Raw genomic sequence first — 18,858 nt, 5'->3', positions numbered from 1 at the left:
TCGAATTGTCTGTCACTGCAGGAATGCGCTTTCCCCCATGAGGTCTGAATTGATTGCCCGCATGAAAGATACTGTGGAGGTCTTCAACTCTATCTGGTTACACTGGAGCACCTACTGTATTCTGCATGGTTTTTGATCCTGTCCAAACCATCCAATAGAGCTCACTGTCATGTTGTACAATAATGGCAAATTATGTCTCTGTAGATTTAGCTCCAGCCACCAACAAAAGACAATGTTGTCCTCAACCAGAAAACCAAAACATTCATTGTTGAGGAAATTGGGAGATTTATCCAGCCAATTTCATCTTTAGGTGAGTTTGCACTAGATTTATTAAACATTTTTCAGGCACACAGTCTGACTGTCAATAAACTCAGTGTAAAATCTATTTTGAAGGCATTAATTACCCATTATACAGCATCATGATATTGTTGTTAAGGAACACTATATTTAAAAGGGCACACACATTTCAGGGCCCTGTAGTATACAATATACATAGCAGACATACACACCACACATAGAGCCCATACAACAGTGCTCAGATCCAGTATATGTATGTGGAATAAAGTTTTACAAGCAATATATGTTAGTCCACTACAGGCTCTGTCAGTTTTCCTGTGTACAGGGTTATTCTATCCTATAAAGCAATACAGACAGAGGCTGAGGGATCAAGTCATGATATTGTATCTACAGAATGCAACAAATTCACCTTTGTATACCTATTCTATAGCATTAGAGGCATGCAGATGAACAGCTGAAGCCACTGCTAATGATTATGAACGTAACACTATTATCATACCTGATATTATAGAATAAGTAAGTTGATCATCAGGTGAGTCTTTATCTGAACATTGTAGTTTTAGTACAGGTGTTTTCTGTGTAGAGTAAATAATTTTTTCATAATAGGCAGGAGAACAAACAGGAGGCTCATCATTCACATTCTGTGGAAGAAATTTTCAGAGTAAGTAAATGCTGCAACTAGAGCGATCAACACGCCACAGAACAGAACGCTATAACTAGAGCGAACACACTACAGAACAGAATGCTGCAACTAGAGCGAACAACAAGCCACAGAACAGAACCCTATAACTAGAGCGAACACGCTACAGAACAGAATGCTGCAACTAGAGCAAACAACATGCCACAGAAGAGAATGCTGCAATGAGAGCGAACATGCTAAAGAACAGAATGCTGCAACTAGAGCGAACACGCTACAGAACATAAAGCTGCAACTAGAGCGAACAACATGCCACAGAACACTGCAACTAGAGTGAACATGCTACAGAACATAACACTGCAACTAAAGCGAACAATATGCCACAGAACAGAACGCGGCAACTAGAGCGAACATGCTACAGAACAGAACGCTGCAACTAGAGTGAACAACATGCCACAGAATAGAAAGCTGCAACTAGAGCGAACAAGATGCCACAGAACAGAATGCTGCAATTAAAGCAAACGCTACAGAACAGAACGCTGCAACTAGAGCGAACAACATGCCACAGAACAGAATGCTGCAACTAAAGCAAACATACTACAGAACAGAACGCTGCCACTAGAGCGAACATGCCAAAGAACAGAACACTGCAACTAAAGCAAACACGCTACAGAACAGAACGCTGCAAAGCGAACAATACACCACAGAACAGAACACTGCAACTAGAGCGAACATGCTACAGAACAGAACACTGCAACTAGAGCAAATAACATGCTACAGAACAGAATGCTGCAACTAGAGCAAACAACGTGCCATAGAAAAGAACGCTGCAACTAAAGCAAACACGCTACAGAACAGAACGCTGCAACTAGAGTGAACATGCGACAGAAAAGAACGCTGCAACCAAAGCGAACAACACGCCACGGAGCAGAACACTGCAACTAGAGCGAATATGCTACAGAACAGAACACTGCAACTAGAGCAAATAACATGCCACAGAACAGATGGCTGCAACTAAAGCAAACAAAAAATAAAAATAAATAAATTTACGTGTTTAAACATATTTTCGCTTGGTCTTTATAGTATACTTACAATGATATTAATGGTGACAGGGTCCAAGTTCTTTCTCTGTTTTAGGGGATCCGCTTCAATATCATTGTTGAGATCAATTGCCTGTACTGTTATTGAATATTCATTTTTCTTTTCAAAATCCAGTGTATCTCGAACTTTGATAATTCCTAGTACATTACAATTAATTTAATTTATTTTACTTTTAGTTTGAGATGATTAAAAAGTATATAAAAAAATATTTTATTCTTAAAGTAAACAAAAGGTTAGTTATATGAACAAGGATACCAGAAATATATTCCGTTCCTTGTTACACAAAGTTACTTGCCTAGTTTAATGAATAGAACATCAAACCAAATATTCTTTAAAAAGCTACAATCTGGTTATTGAAGGGTCAGTTACTAAAGTCTCATTTCACAGAATGTGTTTCAAAGACAATATGGCATTTATGGCCACAAAAGCCAAGACATCTGGCAACCTTTACTCAGCTCCCTGAGGAAATCAAAAGGACCCAAACACTCAGCATCGATGAGCAACCCATATCTTTCTAGCAATCAGACTTCCATTGCCTAATGTAGAATCTAAAAGTGTGCCAGATTTTTTTTGGCAAGTTTTGAGTATACCATGTAACTATACCATGTAACCCTTGTGCTGGGGTGTAGCTAAGGGGAGCTCAAACTATCACTAGTGACCGTCATTATTGCCCATTGCTATTGTCCATTACAACTACTTGTGCTGGCATTGACTTGTATTGACTCTGCCTACTTGCACTGAGCCCTCCTATAAAATGGGGCCAATTTTACATTTTTTTCCATTTTCCAGGGCCACTTTCAGCTCCCTATTGGCCCTGACTGAATGTTTGCCTCATGTTTCAACATCATATCCCTTCAATTAACTGATTATCAGGTATCTTGAAGGTCAGACATTGAAGAGATTTTTAGTAGTGGCTGTGCCTAGTATTACAGCCCAATATAGCTTCATCCCATTAAAATGCGGGAGACAAGCACTGTGCCCTTTAATCAACTGATTTTCAGGTGCCACAAGTCAAACCCTTATAGATTTGATATTGATGGTGTATTCTAAAGGATAGGTCATCAATTCTACAGTCTGTAATAATATCTTTAAGGGAACCTTCACACGGAGTATACGCTCCGCTCATTCTGAACGTAAAACACATTCAAAATGAGTGCGTAAAAACCAGCTCCCATTGACTTGAATGGGTGCTGGCATACGAGCGCTCCCCATTGAAATCAATGGGAGGCTTTTCCAACGTACCCTAGATAAGGTATAGCCTGCGCATAGAAGCTCAATCTTTACCCCCCCCCCCCCAACTTACCCTACCAATGCTTCCCTTTTCTGCCTAGTATAGAGTTGCAAAGTTACTGCTTAACTGCCTACTGTGTTTCATGATATGGAGCCTAAAGTGCGATTATTCGTCTTATTATTTCGATTGCCCTCATATACCTCATTATATCTTATTATATGGTTATCTCCAACTTAAATATGGCTGTATTACTTTGTCTCATATACTCTGTTTAATATGTATATGACTTGCTGTACTTGTTTGTATATTCAGTGAACCAGATATTCCCTTTTATTTGGATATTCTGTATATGTACATACTGAAAATGTAAAACCTAATAAAATATGATTAAACAAAAAGAAATCAATGGGAGGCTTTTTTCCCTATTGCTTTCAATGTGATACGTGTATCACATTGAAAGCAATAGGGAAAAAAGCCTCCCATGGATTTCAATGGGGAGCGCACGTATGCCGACACCCATTCAAGTCAATGGGAGCTGGTTTTTACGTGCTAATTCTGAACGTGTTTTATGTTCAGAATGAGCGGAGCGTATACTCTGTGTGAAGGCTCCCTAAGGCTTAATAAGGTTGAAAGAGTCAATTCTAGACCATTTGCGGTGTGTATATGTTTTCAGGTTTTATGCAGTAATTTTTTTTAAATTAAACCAGACGTGGATTGAATAAAAAGAAGTACCATCTATTCTTTCTATGCTCTCTCTCTTTATGATCCACACCTGGTTTTGACTTTCATACAGCATTTAAAACCTGAGTTGCCCCAAGTTGGTGAAACGCAGCATTTTGGGCTGATGCAGAAATCCACTGGAAACATGTGCTATATTTTACACTACCAGCAAAGTGAGATTTTGGTTAATCTCATCAACACATTACAGAATGTCATTAGTGTTTTGACTATTACCCAATCCACTGATCCATTTTTAAAGGACATACCTTAGATGTGTGGATATGTTGGTACCCCTCATTTAATGAAAGAAAAACCCACAATGGTCACAGAAAGAACTTGAATCTGACAAAAGTAATAGTAGTAAAACTACATGTTGACAAGCTACAAAGCTTCTGGAAGAATGTCCTATGGAGAGATGAGACAAAAACTGAACTTTTTGGCAAGGCACATCAGCTCTATATTCACAGATGGAAAAATGAAGTGTATCTTGAAAAGAACACTGCCCCTACTGTGAAACATGGAGGAGACTCTGTTATGTTCTGGGGCTGTTTTGCTGCATCTGGCATAGGGTGTCTTGAATCTGTGCAGGGCACAATGAAATCTCAAGATTACCAAGTGATTCTAGAGAGAAATGTACTGCCCAGTAGGAGAAAGCTTGGTCTCAGTCGCAGCTCATGGGTCTTGCAACAGGATAATGACCCAAAACACCCAGCTAAAAACACCCAAGAATGGCTAAAAGGAAAACATTGTACTATTCTGAAGTGGCCTTCTATGAGCCCTGACCTAAATCCTATTGACCATCTTTGGAAGGAGCTGAAACATGCCGTCTGGAAAAGGTACCCTTCAAACCTGAGACAACTGGAGCAGTTTGCTCATGAGGAGTGGGCCAAAATACCTGCTGAGAGGTGCAGAAGTCTCATAGACAGTTACAGGAATCGTTTGATTGCAGTGATTGCTTCAAAAGGTTGTGCAACTAAATATTAAGTTAACAGAACCGTCATTTCTGTCCAGGCCTGTTTCATGAGTTTTATTTATTTATTTTTTTAACTCTGTTGAAGCATGGTTGAAAAGAAATGTCTGACTTTCATTTGTTTATTTTCGTGGAATTTTTATATATTATTCCTTTTTTTAGATTCAAGTTATTTCTGTGACCATTGTGGGTTTTTCTTTCATGAAAAGAGGGGTACCAACAATTTTGTCCACATGTGTAAGTTTTTATTGTCCATCTTGGCATGTGGAAGCTCCGTCACTGTTAAAATGGACAAATATAGATCACATCAGTTTTTTTTAACAGATTGTGTTTTATCTTAAGAAAAAAAAAATACAAAAAAAACCCCGACATGTGAATATAGTCATTCATTCTTGTTGTTTTAAAAATGACTATGTGATGGCTATTAGCAAAATTGCTGTTGCATGTCCATTTTTCTCTGTTGTGTGGATAAGAATTTAAGTTAAGCCCACATATTGCGGAAACACGATTTTTTTACAATTGCGGACACAGCTCATAAACAAGTTGTGTTTTGCAGTCTCAGCAAAGTGAACGAGATTGGATTTAATCATATCCTTTAAATTAGATTCAACAATAGATTTCTTACTGTAAAATAGTATTGCTCACAATAAAGTGTACCACCTGTGTCTGGCTCTACGTAGAACTTTGGAGGATTGCCATAATCACCACCAGCAAATGAAAACTTGATGTTATTGAATGGCCAATCGATGTCTGTAAATTTGGTTGTTCCAACCAGCGTATCTATTGGACTATCTTCAAGTACGTTAAACACATTTAGTAATGGCTTTGGATCATATTCATTGACACGTGTTACTCTTACAATTACAGTAACTGTACCTAGGAAAATTGAAAGATGGTTATGAGCATATGAGTCCACATCTGAACCATATTAACATTTTTCTTTATAGGCCATATATTTATACATATTTATTTGAAAAATGTTATGCTGGTATACTAAAATTGATTTTAAAAAGTCCCTTACTTGTAAGAGCAGGTGTCCCAGAGTCAAAAACCTCAATGAGAAGTAAGTGCCTAAACTGCATGCCAGCAAATTCCAAGTTATCATAATCTAAAGATTCTGGCCCACACTGTTGAATAAAAAAAAACAATAAGAAAGTGTGATAAAATATTGTCCTTGTTTGGTGGTCTAAATAGTTTAAAACTATTCAATCAATGATTCATACTACTTGTTAATATCATAGTATCAATACATATCCAATATCACATATATTCATATGTATATATTATAGCATCATGATGGTCTGCTTGCTTAACTACAGTAAGTCTTGTGCAGACAGATTGCAGTTTCTGTTAAAGCTATTGTAGCAATATAAAATCTTTTTGTCCTTTGCTTTTTAACTAATTGATGGGAGGGGTTGTTGTGAAGATTTAATTGGAAGCCAAGGACGCACAGGGCTTGCTTACTAAACTATCTTCTGAGTGAAAAGCAGGAGTTGAAGTGGTTGTTTAGGGAGTTAAAATTACCATAATTCAACTAGGGGGGTTCTTGATGATGGACCCAGGGGTGTCAGCCTGGTTCTAACCCCTGGATTGCTCCATCCTTCCCTCTTCCTCGATCTCACAGGTAATTAATTGCCTGTGCTATGGGGGCTGGCTACCATAGTAGGGATCTAAATGGTTCGTCTTGGTGAAAGAAGGGTTTGGGTTCCTAGAGCACTGGGCTGATTTTTCAGTGGGTTACAAGTCATTTTCAACAGATAATTGCACCTGAATGGATGAGGGTCTGTTGTGTTGGGAGACAGCATTCTAGCAGGGGTGGTATTTAAACTATGAACATTGGGTAAGGTCCCAGAAGATATTACATTTGTAAATAGGTTACAGAGGAGATAGGCTGTAGTGGTGGGAGGAAAAGTTAATTGTGGTGGGAAAATAAGAAATGTTGTTAGGGAGGTCCATATGTTATAACAAAACAAAATAGATAAATACGGCCATACAACTTCAATAATTCACAATTCTGAAAATGAATACGTGAATTTGGATGACAGGTCGAAATATATATTTATAAATGCCCAAAAGCTTGGAAGCAAACTATTCCCTATGGATGTGACAATTGTTTTTATGGATCAAGAATAAAAGTTCAGTTTTACTAATTATCGCCTGGTGAATGCTGGGTCTTCACGTTTTTCGTCTGAAAGTTCTTACAAACCAGTCAAGGTCCACCTGTGTCCGTGCATCCCAGGGAGATGGTGACTATGAAAGGGTGAGCTGGATATCATTTATGCAATTTTACTCATTGATTGATGTATTTGGTGTGGCTGAGACATGAAATGGAGGGAGTTAGAGTGTGTATGTATGTTAGAGGTGACATAAAAGTGAATGTGAAAGAAGCAAATGTGGTTGAAGATTGTGAGGAAGTGGAATCCTTGTGGGTGGGATTGCAAAGGATGTAACCACTGATAAAATACTTTTTTGCATAATTTATAGACTTTTCCCCCAAGATAACTGAAGATTTACAAGATCAATTGTATAAGCTAATTGCGTGGGCAGCACGTGTGGGTATGGTGGTCTTGTTGGGAGATTTAACTAACTAGGTATTGACTTGGGTCATGGTTCTGTATCGTCTGCAAAGGAGAGGAAATTGTCCGTGGAGGACATAGTCAGACTGGTCATTAAGAGTTTAAAGGGGTTTAGGGACTAGGGATAGTAGTACAACCCCAGACTATTGAACCATCCCACTCATATGGGTTGCTTCTCTTAGAGTAGACCAAAGGAAGAATGCTGATGTAGGAAATAAACCCAGAATTTAACCTAGTGACCAAGACAAATTATGAGGCAGCTGTTCAGTCAAGTTAGAGTATACACCTAGTTAAAGTATTCAACACCAGAGTCTGTCTATAAAGAATTAAGTTCAAGTTTAAGGACTAACTATTTCTAAGCGAGAACCTCTCTGTAGCAGAAAAGACAAAGTGGGAGTTTATACCGTTGTTCTAAGCATTTGGATTGCTGTTACCAGTAAAATACTGTTGATTCATACAAAGAAAAACTGTTCCTGCTTTTAAATGCCTTAGGCTTCATGCACATGCACATGTGATTTGTCTGTATGCTAGTATATTCACTCCCATGTACTATCACAGGGATGTGCACGGGGCTCTGGGCCTAGGGTAAAACTATGGACAGGTTCTAATGCCTGTGTTTTCCTGCCTTGACACTTATACTGATCCTGCTACCACACTAGATCGCGTCTGATGAAGGTCTAAGGACCGAAACGTCATATCCAATTGATCTAGCCTGTCTTTCTATGCCAATATTTTGCATTGTGTCAAAAGGCGTTAACTATATTGTAAAATAAATCTCTATATTCCTTTGATCACAAAACAGTGTGTGCAGCAAAATCTATTTTCACTAGTATATTTGGGTCGAAGGACCTTTTTTCGCTAGCACCACATATAATTCTAGAGTGTGCGGTACCATTGACTTTTTTGCTACTGTGTTTTCCAGCTTGTCCTCCCTGAAAGTAACGAAAGGGACTATGGAGGCATTGGTGGTGCATGGATATTCTCCATGTTCCATCTATGTCATTTGACCACAGATAAAGCACATGTTCCAACCCCTGACCTCACATTTGGCACATTTGGAGTAGTCTATCAATATCTCCCAGTTAGTACCTACCCAGGTCCTTTACAGCTGCAACTACAGCCCACTGGAGGAAGACATTTACATTACAAAGATTGAAAACCTTCAAGAGACTAACAATGTTTCATGTGGGCGAGTGGCAGCAAGAAATCCCACACAATTTGGGGTGTTTTTTTGCACTCTGATGGAAATTCATCAATCATCCTATGTTGCTCCAGCTTTATGGATAGTTTCACACAAACTGAGGGATTCATGAAGACCAGCCTATTGTATGGTATGATGTCACCTGCACCGGTAAGAGGCACATGCTCCGCCTTGAGTTAGGTACACCCTCTCAGAGTTCATGTGCTCCTGCTAAAATCTATGCCAGCACCTTGCTGGCATAAATTTTAGCCATCATGTACTCTTCAAAAATGAACTTGGCACTGCCAATGGCTTTTCTCAGTAGCCTGTCTAGCTGTAAGGAAAAGGATAAGTATTTCCTCTATATTTTCATTCATTTCAAATCTACCTCCTGACTTGGCTCAAAAAAAAAAAAAAAAGCAGGAAAAATTGTCACATAAACTACAGTTTAAAAAAAAAAAAAAAAAAAAAAGTTGTGTGTGATCATACTTTTACTCCATTTTTGCTCAAGGGCTACAATCCAAAATGTGTTAGGTTATGTTCACATGGGGGGAAATTACTCTTCATTTTCCACTGTCAAATTCAGCCGTGGTATAGCCGCAACAGAATGCCAATGAATGGGCCTACTGAGCAGGAGTATCATGCTGCAGAATCCACAGCTGAATAAGCTGCAGAATTTGTGGCAAGATCAATATTTTCAGTTTCCTGCTGTGATCTCTGTCTCCCATTGAAAACTATGGGAGACAGACTCAGAGTGCCACAGATCCAGAGTCAGAATATATCCCCATTTGATATGTCACATTAAGGATAAGTTTATTAAGGATATTATATATTATCATAATTAGAACTCACTATAATTGTATTTCCTGTGAGGGTGAATTTCTTTGTTGAAAACTCATCAAGAGGTTTCAGTCGATAGTTCAGAACGTTGTTTGGTTTCTCTAAGTCCTTATCCACGCATATGATTTGCAGCAATGTGGTGTTAATTGCTGTTGTTTCAGCCACTTCAATCCTAGTAAAAAGCAATGACATAGTCAAGTACATAATACTAAATAAAATAAGCATTTATGACAGGCCGTAGGGTCATTGATACCATGGCGACAACAACCATCAAGTTAAGAGGACTCAGTAATTGAATGGCATGACTCTATAATTTAGGAATTAAACACAATCATGTTGATAACATTATAAAGAATTTAATTTTAATGGGTTAGTTGGAGTTGATATATTGGTGGAAACTGGAAACTTAGTTATTTAACCTTTTAAGCTTTTGAACCATTAACAGAAGGAGAATTTCTAGACAGTCTATGAGTTATACAATGTGGCTACTGAATCACTGCAATGTGACTGGTCAATGAAACACCACACAACTATAGAAGTAACTATTACCCTTAACTGCTGTTCCTTTCTCCATTCCTTTGTGGACTGAAAGCCCTCGAGTCTCAGGTAATCTTATATTTAGTGTATTTGTTTGTTATTGTTGCAAAAATCATTTTTTTTATGACAAGGGGACGAGACATCTGAATCTGGTAATTTGATTCCGTTTTCTTTGTCCAATATTTCACAGCATGAAGAATATATAAAAGTTGAATAACTTTCCAAATTATTAGCTAATCCCATCCATACATTGCAGAAAAGTATAAGCAGTGGAAATGCTGCTCTTTCAAAAACCTTGTGTTTTTTGTAAATCGCAGCATGTTAATTGTACATACCGACAGAGTAAGGACAGAAAGTCTATAGAAAAAAATTCTGGTAACTTTATCTGATAAGCACTGTGGAATAAACCACCATAAGTTTCTGCCGCAGTCTTTTCAGCAGTGCTTTTATGCTGCGGTTCACTGGGGGCCTTAGCCTCAAAGAAAATATGACAATATCTTTGCAGGTGTTTCACCTAAAGAGCAATGGCAGATCTAGCACTTGAGTAATGCTAAGACCACACATAGCAGCGCTTTTCACAGACTGTCCACAAAGGTTTCCTATATGAAAACCACCGTTTCTGTTGGAATTGATATGCTGCGATTTCCAAAACCTCAATGGTTTTGCAAATCACAGCATGTCTACAACGCATATTTTTTTTTTTTTTATCGAAGGTCTCCGTCTGTGCCAAATCAAAAACACCAAGTGCACGAAAAAAGTGTGGGTGCCACACTAAAAAAAACGTGCCCAGGATGCTCGCCAAAAAAACGCACCCTTCCCCTAAAGGGGAGAGAGGTTCCTGACTCAAACTCTTCCTCACAAGGACCAAAAGGTGACCGAGTGGGGTCGAGTATCCGAAAGGGCCATCTACCGGAGCAGGGTGGCCCTACCCAACACATCCGTTTTCCCCTCGGGCTGGCACCACCAAGGGTACTCAGGATTACCAGTCGCCAAGTTTCTCTCCGGGCTGCCACCACCAGAGATACTCCTTGGCTCAGGCAAGAAGTCTGCGCCTGCCCTGGTTCCCCAGGACAGGTCAGCTGAAAGAGGGGAGAGACCCATTACAGGCCTCATCCCCAGACACCGTCAGGAAGCGTCCCAAAAGGGTACAGCATCCCTTCATCGACACACAAAAAGGTGACAGAGTGAAAATAAAAAACGTGAGAAAAACACTTAATAAGTGGTAAAGTGCCCTTTCAGAGCCCGGTTTACCGCCGGATCTATAAAAATTACTCCAATGCTGGTAAACCAGGCATTAAGGAGTGGGGTGCTCAAGAGGTGTGATCTAGTGCCACGCAATAGTGCCCAAATCAGTGGGTTTCCCACGCCCAGTGACTTAAGGCACCCTGGGGGCCACTCAACCCCCAGGGCACGACACCAGAGACCTTCGAGCGCTTCACCGACCCATGGTAAGATCCCCAAGGGAGCGTCCTGTCCCCCTTGGTGGTCGTGTCGACAGCGTCTGTGGCGTTCTGCCGGCCCCCTGCAGTGGTGCCATCACCTCCACTGGCGGAGCCGGCGTACTAACCACGTCCCCCATCGACAACGCCTCAAGTGGTTCTCCGTTCAGATCTCCATAGCTTTCGGCCTACTCCTGCTGTGGCCGGTCCCAGACCGTGCTCTCCAGCAGTTTCGCCTACTAACTACTTCTGGTAAGAACAGATACTACACTTGATCTTAGCCAAAAGGCCGAGAAGCGATATGCGTCTACAACGCATATTTTTCCATACTGTGGGGATGGGATCGTCAAAGTCTTAAGTTAAATAGTTCAAACCAAATATATATCATATCAGAGCAATGTCAGATCAAATATATTATCATTAGCCAAAATGGATTTTATTTTTGTACTTACATGTTGGGGTAATTGTCACATTGTGGATAATTATCATTAACATCAATAAGTCTTACGGTCAGTTCTGCTACTGATATATGAACTCTGTCATTATCAAATGCATGGACAACTAGTCGCTGTTCATGAATAATATATGGATTTTCATAATCCAATAAATAGGCTATTTTTATTTCTCCAGAATCTGTAATAATAATAATAATAATAATAATAATAATAATAATTACACAATCTAAATTATCATATTATACAGGCAATGGCATATTAATTCATTTAATACTAAGAGACATAGAGAAAGAGAAAATTATTTTTTCCCCCCATGAATAAGGTGTTAAAACATAATAATAGTTGGGAGAGGGGGGCAGGGCACTCTGAAACCAGGACCATGGACTGAACTGGACCAAGAGCAAAGAGCTGCAGGTAAGTGGACACTGGGGAGGGAGGGGGTTAATCACTACACAGTGTGGGGTCCAACAATTTTTGGACTACATTCTGTGTAGTGTATAGGATCGTCTTTAAAATCTCAGCTCTGCTTCATCGCCCACTTAATACTGCACACTCAACTCAACTCAACTGGACTGCTAACATCGGCCAGCACTGCTACATCCAACCATCCCTCCATCTACTCCTCCTGTCACACACATCTCGTATGTAGCAAAGCTGAGCACACACTCAGCTCTACTACATCTCTACAACAGAGTGTATAGATGTAGCAGAGCTGAGTGTGTGCTGAGTTCTGTTACACCAGAGATGTGTGTGACAGGAGGAGTAGCTGGAGGGATGGTTGGGTGTAGTGCAGAGCTCTTTCATCTCCGGTGTCCGGAGTAGCTGGGCTAATCGTACGGGCTCTGCTATATCTCGCTATAGAAATGCATTGACCAGTGTTGATTGGCCAGTGTACGGGCATTAGGCCAATCAACGCTGGTCAATGCATTCCTATGGGAAAAAGTCAGCTCTGGCATATCGCAAGCTGACAGGGGATCCCGACATAATAAAGGTACTTGATGCCCCCAGACATGCTTCCCCTGCTGTCCCAGTTGCTTTCCAGGGTGTTGGCATCATTTCCTGGGGTGTCTTAGTGGACTTGGGGACTCTCCTGAGTCGAATAGTGGGATCCCCTTTAGCGAAGCATTTTCTCCCATAGACTATAATGGAGTTCTATATTCATTCGAATAGTCGAATATTGAGATGCTATTCGTAACGAATATCGAATCCCGAACATTTTACTGTTCGCTCATCTCTAATTATCACTAATTTCACCCTAGGCCTCAGTCAAAATGGGCCAACATATTTCTTATGATTGTTATTGTTTGTTATGCCATTAATTCTTTACCTTACCCTCATCTATGAATAGCCCAGGGTAAACTGTAAAAAATTCATAGTGTACAGTGTCTCCAATATCACGGTCAGTTGCTTGTAGTTTAAAAACAACTGTTCCAGGTGGAAGATTTTCAGGGAAGTCAATAGTTTTATTTGGCAAATTTCTATAATAATAAAGAATAAATGCATTATTTGTTCTTGTATTTACAAATTCATAAGAATATATAACATTAGACTCGCTGTATTCAATTTGTAAGATTTATAAGTATTCAAGTATTTTCTAAGACCAAAATCCCACTTGCATTTTTTAAAGTATGCCACTTTGTTCTGAAATTAATTTAGGCTATGAGCACATGGGATGGTCCCACTGTGGGGTGTCCTTAGTGGAAATTTAGCAGCAGACCCCAACACAGCAAAAACCAGCTGGCCCGCTTTTGCTGCATTTTTTCTTTTTTTTTTTTTTTTTGCTGTATTTTTTAAAAGTGAAAGCTAAGAGTTGTTACTGGCTTCATAAGAAATGGAAAATCTATAGGAAGAATTCATTCTCCCTTGACTCCTAGCAGTAAATTGTAAATGTATTGAAAAATTAATAAAGTTCTAATTGAGGTAGGGGCCACACGGTGGCTCAGTGGTTAGCACTGCAGCCTTGCAGCGCTGGAGTCCTGGTGTTCAAATCCCGCCAAGGGCAAAAAAACATCTGCAAGGAGTTTGTATGTTCTCCCCGTGTTTGCATGGATTTCCATCCCATATTCCAAAGACATACTGATAGGGAACAATGTACATTGAGAGCTCTATGTGGGACTGACAATCTACATTTAAAAAAAAAAAAAAAAAAGTTCTAATTGAGGTTGCCTAGCACAGCTTACATTAAAATTGTATCAAATACGCTCCCAGATGCCCAGGCAATGGATGTCATCATGTTGGACAGTGAGTTCAACTAAAATAGTGGCTCCTGTGATAAGTTTGGGCTCTTATCACGGCCATTTGTGCTGAGTCTCTGTTGTATAATACAACGGAGCATGGCAGCTATGGTGGCTGCTATGTTTAGAGACCTGACATCTGCCATAATATTATGGCGGATGTTGGCAAAGGGTTAATACAAAAACAGGTAATTTAATATTAGAACACCATTGTCTGGCCCAAGCTAATGAGCATTGTGATTAATATTATATTTTTGCATATACAGCAACTGTTATAGAAACAGTTATACTTACTGATAAACAGGTTCCTCATCATTTTCATTTTGGAGACTGATTGTGATAAGGCCTGTACAGGACATTGCATCTGGCTTTACATTCCTTACATTGATTGAGATCACAAATTTCTATAAATTTGGAAAAAATATCATGACTAATAAAATACAAATTCCTCCTTTAGTCTAAACATATGGAAGAGTAAGGCCTTATTCACACTGACACATACATACGCACAGCTTCCACATTTTCAAATTGGAGTGGTGTCTTACAATAAATTAATGCCACCATATCTCAAATACTCAATGTTAGAGTGGACAGCAACACCAGGGCCCTTTTTCTCCTCTACTTTTCCATGCCAGGGACAAGATGGCCTCTCACCTTTCTTAGGCATCTCCTTGACTAGCCCTAGTTCGCCATAATTTTTTCATAATTACATCCTTCTTCTCACTAGAGTTTCTACTCTATTAGATAAATGTAATAACTAGATCACCTCCTGGGCAGTCCAAATAGCTGTAGTGAAGATGTTAGTGCTGACAGACATATTTTATGTATTTGGAACAGTTGCTATTCTGCTCCGTCCTCATACTGAAAGGCATACTCACTAATTTTATATGGAATAGGCGTAAGCCTAGAATCTGTTTTCGACTATGACCAGATTGCGTAGGGATGCTGGTATGGGTGTCACAGATATCAAGAAATATTACTACTCCACACATCTGTGTATTACTGCATAAGCTTCTGTCTCTAGGGATAGTGTTATGTTGTTAATAAAGCTCTGTTAAAGAGAAGGGGCCAGAGTAGCAATGTAGAAAGTTCCTGTTTCTGTTATTATATAACTGCAGCACAGAGCAGAGCACATGGAGCTCACAGACAAGAAGCTCAGATACTAAGCTACTGAATACAAATTAACCTCGTTCCTGAATAAATAGATGTTTACTGTTGAACGCCTGGACAGTGTAAAGATTAATTCGCTACTAACACGCACCGCTGAGGCCGGTTGCTATAGAGAAAAAAGCAGAGGGCATGCCACTAATTTCTCTCATGTCTCACAACCACCTCTCAAGCTAAGGCGGCCATTAGTCACAATACAAGCCTCTAGGTCTGCAATGTCCTTTTAACTTAGGAGTAATGGCAAAGTCCAAGTCTCTAACGGCCGTACCACTACAGTATCGTCTCGCTTCAGCCCTCACTCTCAGTGTGTAACTGGGTCGACAGGGTCACACATATCAAATATTTACTGCACGGTGGTAATATAAGAACCTTCCAGGACCTTTTTTAATACATACTACCTTCTGCATAAAGACTTTTATAAGTATTTGCAGTTAACAGATATTCTTAGATGATCTCTCAACTCCTTTTTTCCCCCTTTTGGTTTTTTCCCCACTTCATAGATGAGACAGAGAAATCTAAGGAGACCAAACCCTTTTATTCTGCACTTGTATGCAGGACTTCTGATGCGAAACCGGGGTACAGCCTAAGATGGGAAGCTGATTTAAAAATCTGACTTTCACCATCAGAATTGTATTCGGAACTTCTCTGAATATCTGCAATATCCAAGAGTGCACTTTACTTGTAGGGAGTGTTTAATGCTGATGTTTAATGCTTCCTTATTTCCCATTGCATTATTTACAGTTCTGTAGTAGACATTTCTGTTTATATTGTATTTCACACTCTGATACAATTTGTATGTACTGTGTTATGGTACACATCTTCATTCTCTTTTCCACACTTTGCTTCTTGTTCATTTCTACACTGCTTTCATCACAGTCTGCTATTATATTGAATGTTCTGTATATATTTTGTTACTTCTGTTATTGTTATTCTTCCAATAAAAACAAACAAATTAAAAAAAACAAAACTGTTAGTAATTAGCACAAATATACAGTATATTGACATGGAAGCATTATCATACCTTTGGGTCTGATTCATAATCCAAATGCTTAGCAGTTGTAGAGATAATGCCAGAATCAGGATTCAATACAAAAAAGACTTCCGACTGAAGGGAAGAATGACTGACTTCAAACTAAGCAAAGAAATTATGTAATAAAGAAACAGTTATTATGTGTCAGAAATATGATTCTGTATATTTTAATATCAATAATAAAATCGAATTATCAAATTATAAAAAAAATGTATTTCCTAGTATGGCTACACACATGAAGGTACATTTGATAAATCACTTGGTTAAAGCTATGGTCACACTAGCGCTTTGTGACTGTTCGAGGAGTCTGCCCTCCACTCCACTTGGAAAATGAGGAGAGAAAGGGACTCCATTATAGTTTATAGGATCTGCAGGTTTCCACAGGTAAAGATTGTCACTATGATCTCTTTATATAATCCGTCTGTCTAAATCTTCCTATACTATCATCCTCTCATATATCTATCCATATTTTCTGTAGTAATGCATTTTTTTTGTATGTCCTCTTGTGCTTCTTCCCAATGTTTCACGTGGCAGTGGCCATTTTATCGCTTCGCCCAAAACAAATCACAAAAGTTTGTTTAGGGACACATTTGATAGTTGTGAACCAGTTTTCCTGTCTCTAATCACAAATGTGATACCTCCTTTTTTCTTTTAACAAGATATTTAAAACAAGATTAAAAAACATACTGTAACATCATCTCCTCTATCTGGATCTTTAGCGAGAACAGTGTAAAGTTTTGTCAATATAGGGAATGTTTCAGGAACAGATAATGTGATGCCTGTTAGAGAAAAAAATAATTAATATTATAAAATATGAAGTAGATATTTCAGTTTTCTAAAAAAAAAAAAAAAAAATCATAAATACGCTCTGGTATGCAAACATCTTACTGCTAGCATTTGTATTAGTTAGTTTTTCTGTACTGTCTGATCTTTGTTTTTATACTATATGTGAAGGAGATTAGATGGTGTTTTTATACTATATGTGAAGGAGATTAGATGGTGTCAATGGCAACCATGGCATCTAAAGTGTTTTGGAGAGAGAATGCTTCCTCCTGTAGGAATCGGCACTACTACGAACAAGATCACAGGGGTCTGATGCCTAATGAAGGCCCCCAGGACAGTACAAAGGTACAGCCTAATAAATTGCCTGTGAGAATATGACATAGGTAGTGCACTGTGTTGCATACACATATTGAGTATGCTTGCATCCATAATGACTCAAGCAATACAAATACAAAGTTACCTGCATGTTCAATGGCATTAAAAAATCAAAACAATGTCAAAGTTCATGTTTTTATGCCGTACTGGACCCCCCAAAAAATTCTAAAAAGCTTTCAAAAAGCATTATGCTCCCCAAAATGACATTATAAAAATGGGCAGCGCGTGGCTTAGTTGTTAGCACTACAGCCTTGAAGAACTGGAGTCCAGTGTTTGAATCCTTCAAAGGACAACATCTGCAAGGAGTTTGTATGTTCTTCTTGTGTGCCTCCCACATTCCAAAGACATAATGATAGGGAAGATTGTGAGCCCTATATGGGACAGTGACTGACAATGTCTGAAAACCACTGTGGATTATGATGGAGCTATATACTATATATGATGGAGCTATATATCCATTAAGATGGAGGCGGCGATGAGGGAGCTTATTAATGGGAAATACCTAGACTGGGTCACAGTCACCAGTGGCGTGCCACAGGAGTCTGTATTGGGTCCCCTTTTTAATATGTTTATTAATGACCTGGCAGATGGTTTACAGAGAAGGGTTTCTATTTTGCACATGATACTAAATTCTGTAACGTAATCAAAAATGAATAGAATAGGAGAATATTACAAGGGGCATCTAACAAAGTTGAAAGAATGACTAGGAGAGACTAGGCAAAAGAAGTATAATTTAAAGAAAAAGGTTATGCATTTTGGTTGAATAAATAATATGTATTATTATGTACTTAATGTACATATTACATATTAAGTACCTTAAGTATTAATGTACTTAATACATAAGGTTATTCATTTTGGTTGAAGAAATAATATGTATGATTATGTTACTTAATACTACCACATATATTACTACTCCGACACCGCTATTCAATAGGGTTTCCCCAAGTAAATAATATTTGTCTAACCACTGCAATGCACACCATTTAAAAGAAACATGTAACTGCAGGACAAAGGGAAGCAATCCCCACATATTCAATGATTGCCGCTATTGCCCAGGCTATTCGGCCTTTGCCGCTATACGGCATTGCAGGAAGATGCCTTATTATTCAGAAGCCTAAGTTTGTCAGAGGTTTCTGGTAGACACCAAAGTGACTTCAGACCTGAAATATTGCGATCCTTTATGAGAATGTGGGGCATTGCGACCATCTAAGGACGGTGACATTGGTGACAGAGCCATTGGTAAGTGCAGAGCTATAGCTCTGCTTTGCTGTGATCTGTATTCTGAA

At 39.0% G+C, this 18,858-nt stretch overlaps 1 protein-coding gene and 1 pseudogene across 1 annotated transcript in view; both read right to left on the bottom strand.

The window, feature by feature from the left end:
* Window positions 1-18,858, bottom strand: part of LOC142204947 (cadherin-related family member 4-like) — a 54,257-nt gene that overhangs the window by 17,260 nt on the left and 18,139 nt on the right. The window contains 10 exon segments of the mRNA XM_075276280.1: window positions 797-938; window positions 2,027-2,172; window positions 5,617-5,832; window positions 5,978-6,083; window positions 9,565-9,724; window positions 11,981-12,161; window positions 13,316-13,461; window positions 14,512-14,621; window positions 16,406-16,516; window positions 17,102-17,193. Coding sequence (XP_075132381.1) covers window positions 797-938; window positions 2,027-2,172; window positions 5,617-5,832; window positions 5,978-6,083; window positions 9,565-9,724; window positions 11,981-12,161; window positions 13,316-13,461; window positions 14,512-14,621; window positions 16,406-16,516; window positions 17,102-17,193 — 1,410 coding nt within the window.
* On the bottom strand, window positions 11,681-11,829 carry LOC142205634 (U2 spliceosomal RNA; annotated as a pseudogene).

This window comes from Leptodactylus fuscus, chromosome 5 (assembly GCF_031893055.1).
Source record: "Leptodactylus fuscus isolate aLepFus1 chromosome 5, aLepFus1.hap2, whole genome shotgun sequence".
Taxonomy (NCBI): domain Eukaryota; kingdom Metazoa; phylum Chordata; class Amphibia; order Anura; family Leptodactylidae; genus Leptodactylus; species Leptodactylus fuscus.
Note: the sequence above shows the minus strand (reverse complement) of the source record. Positions and strands in the feature narration are given on the sequence as shown.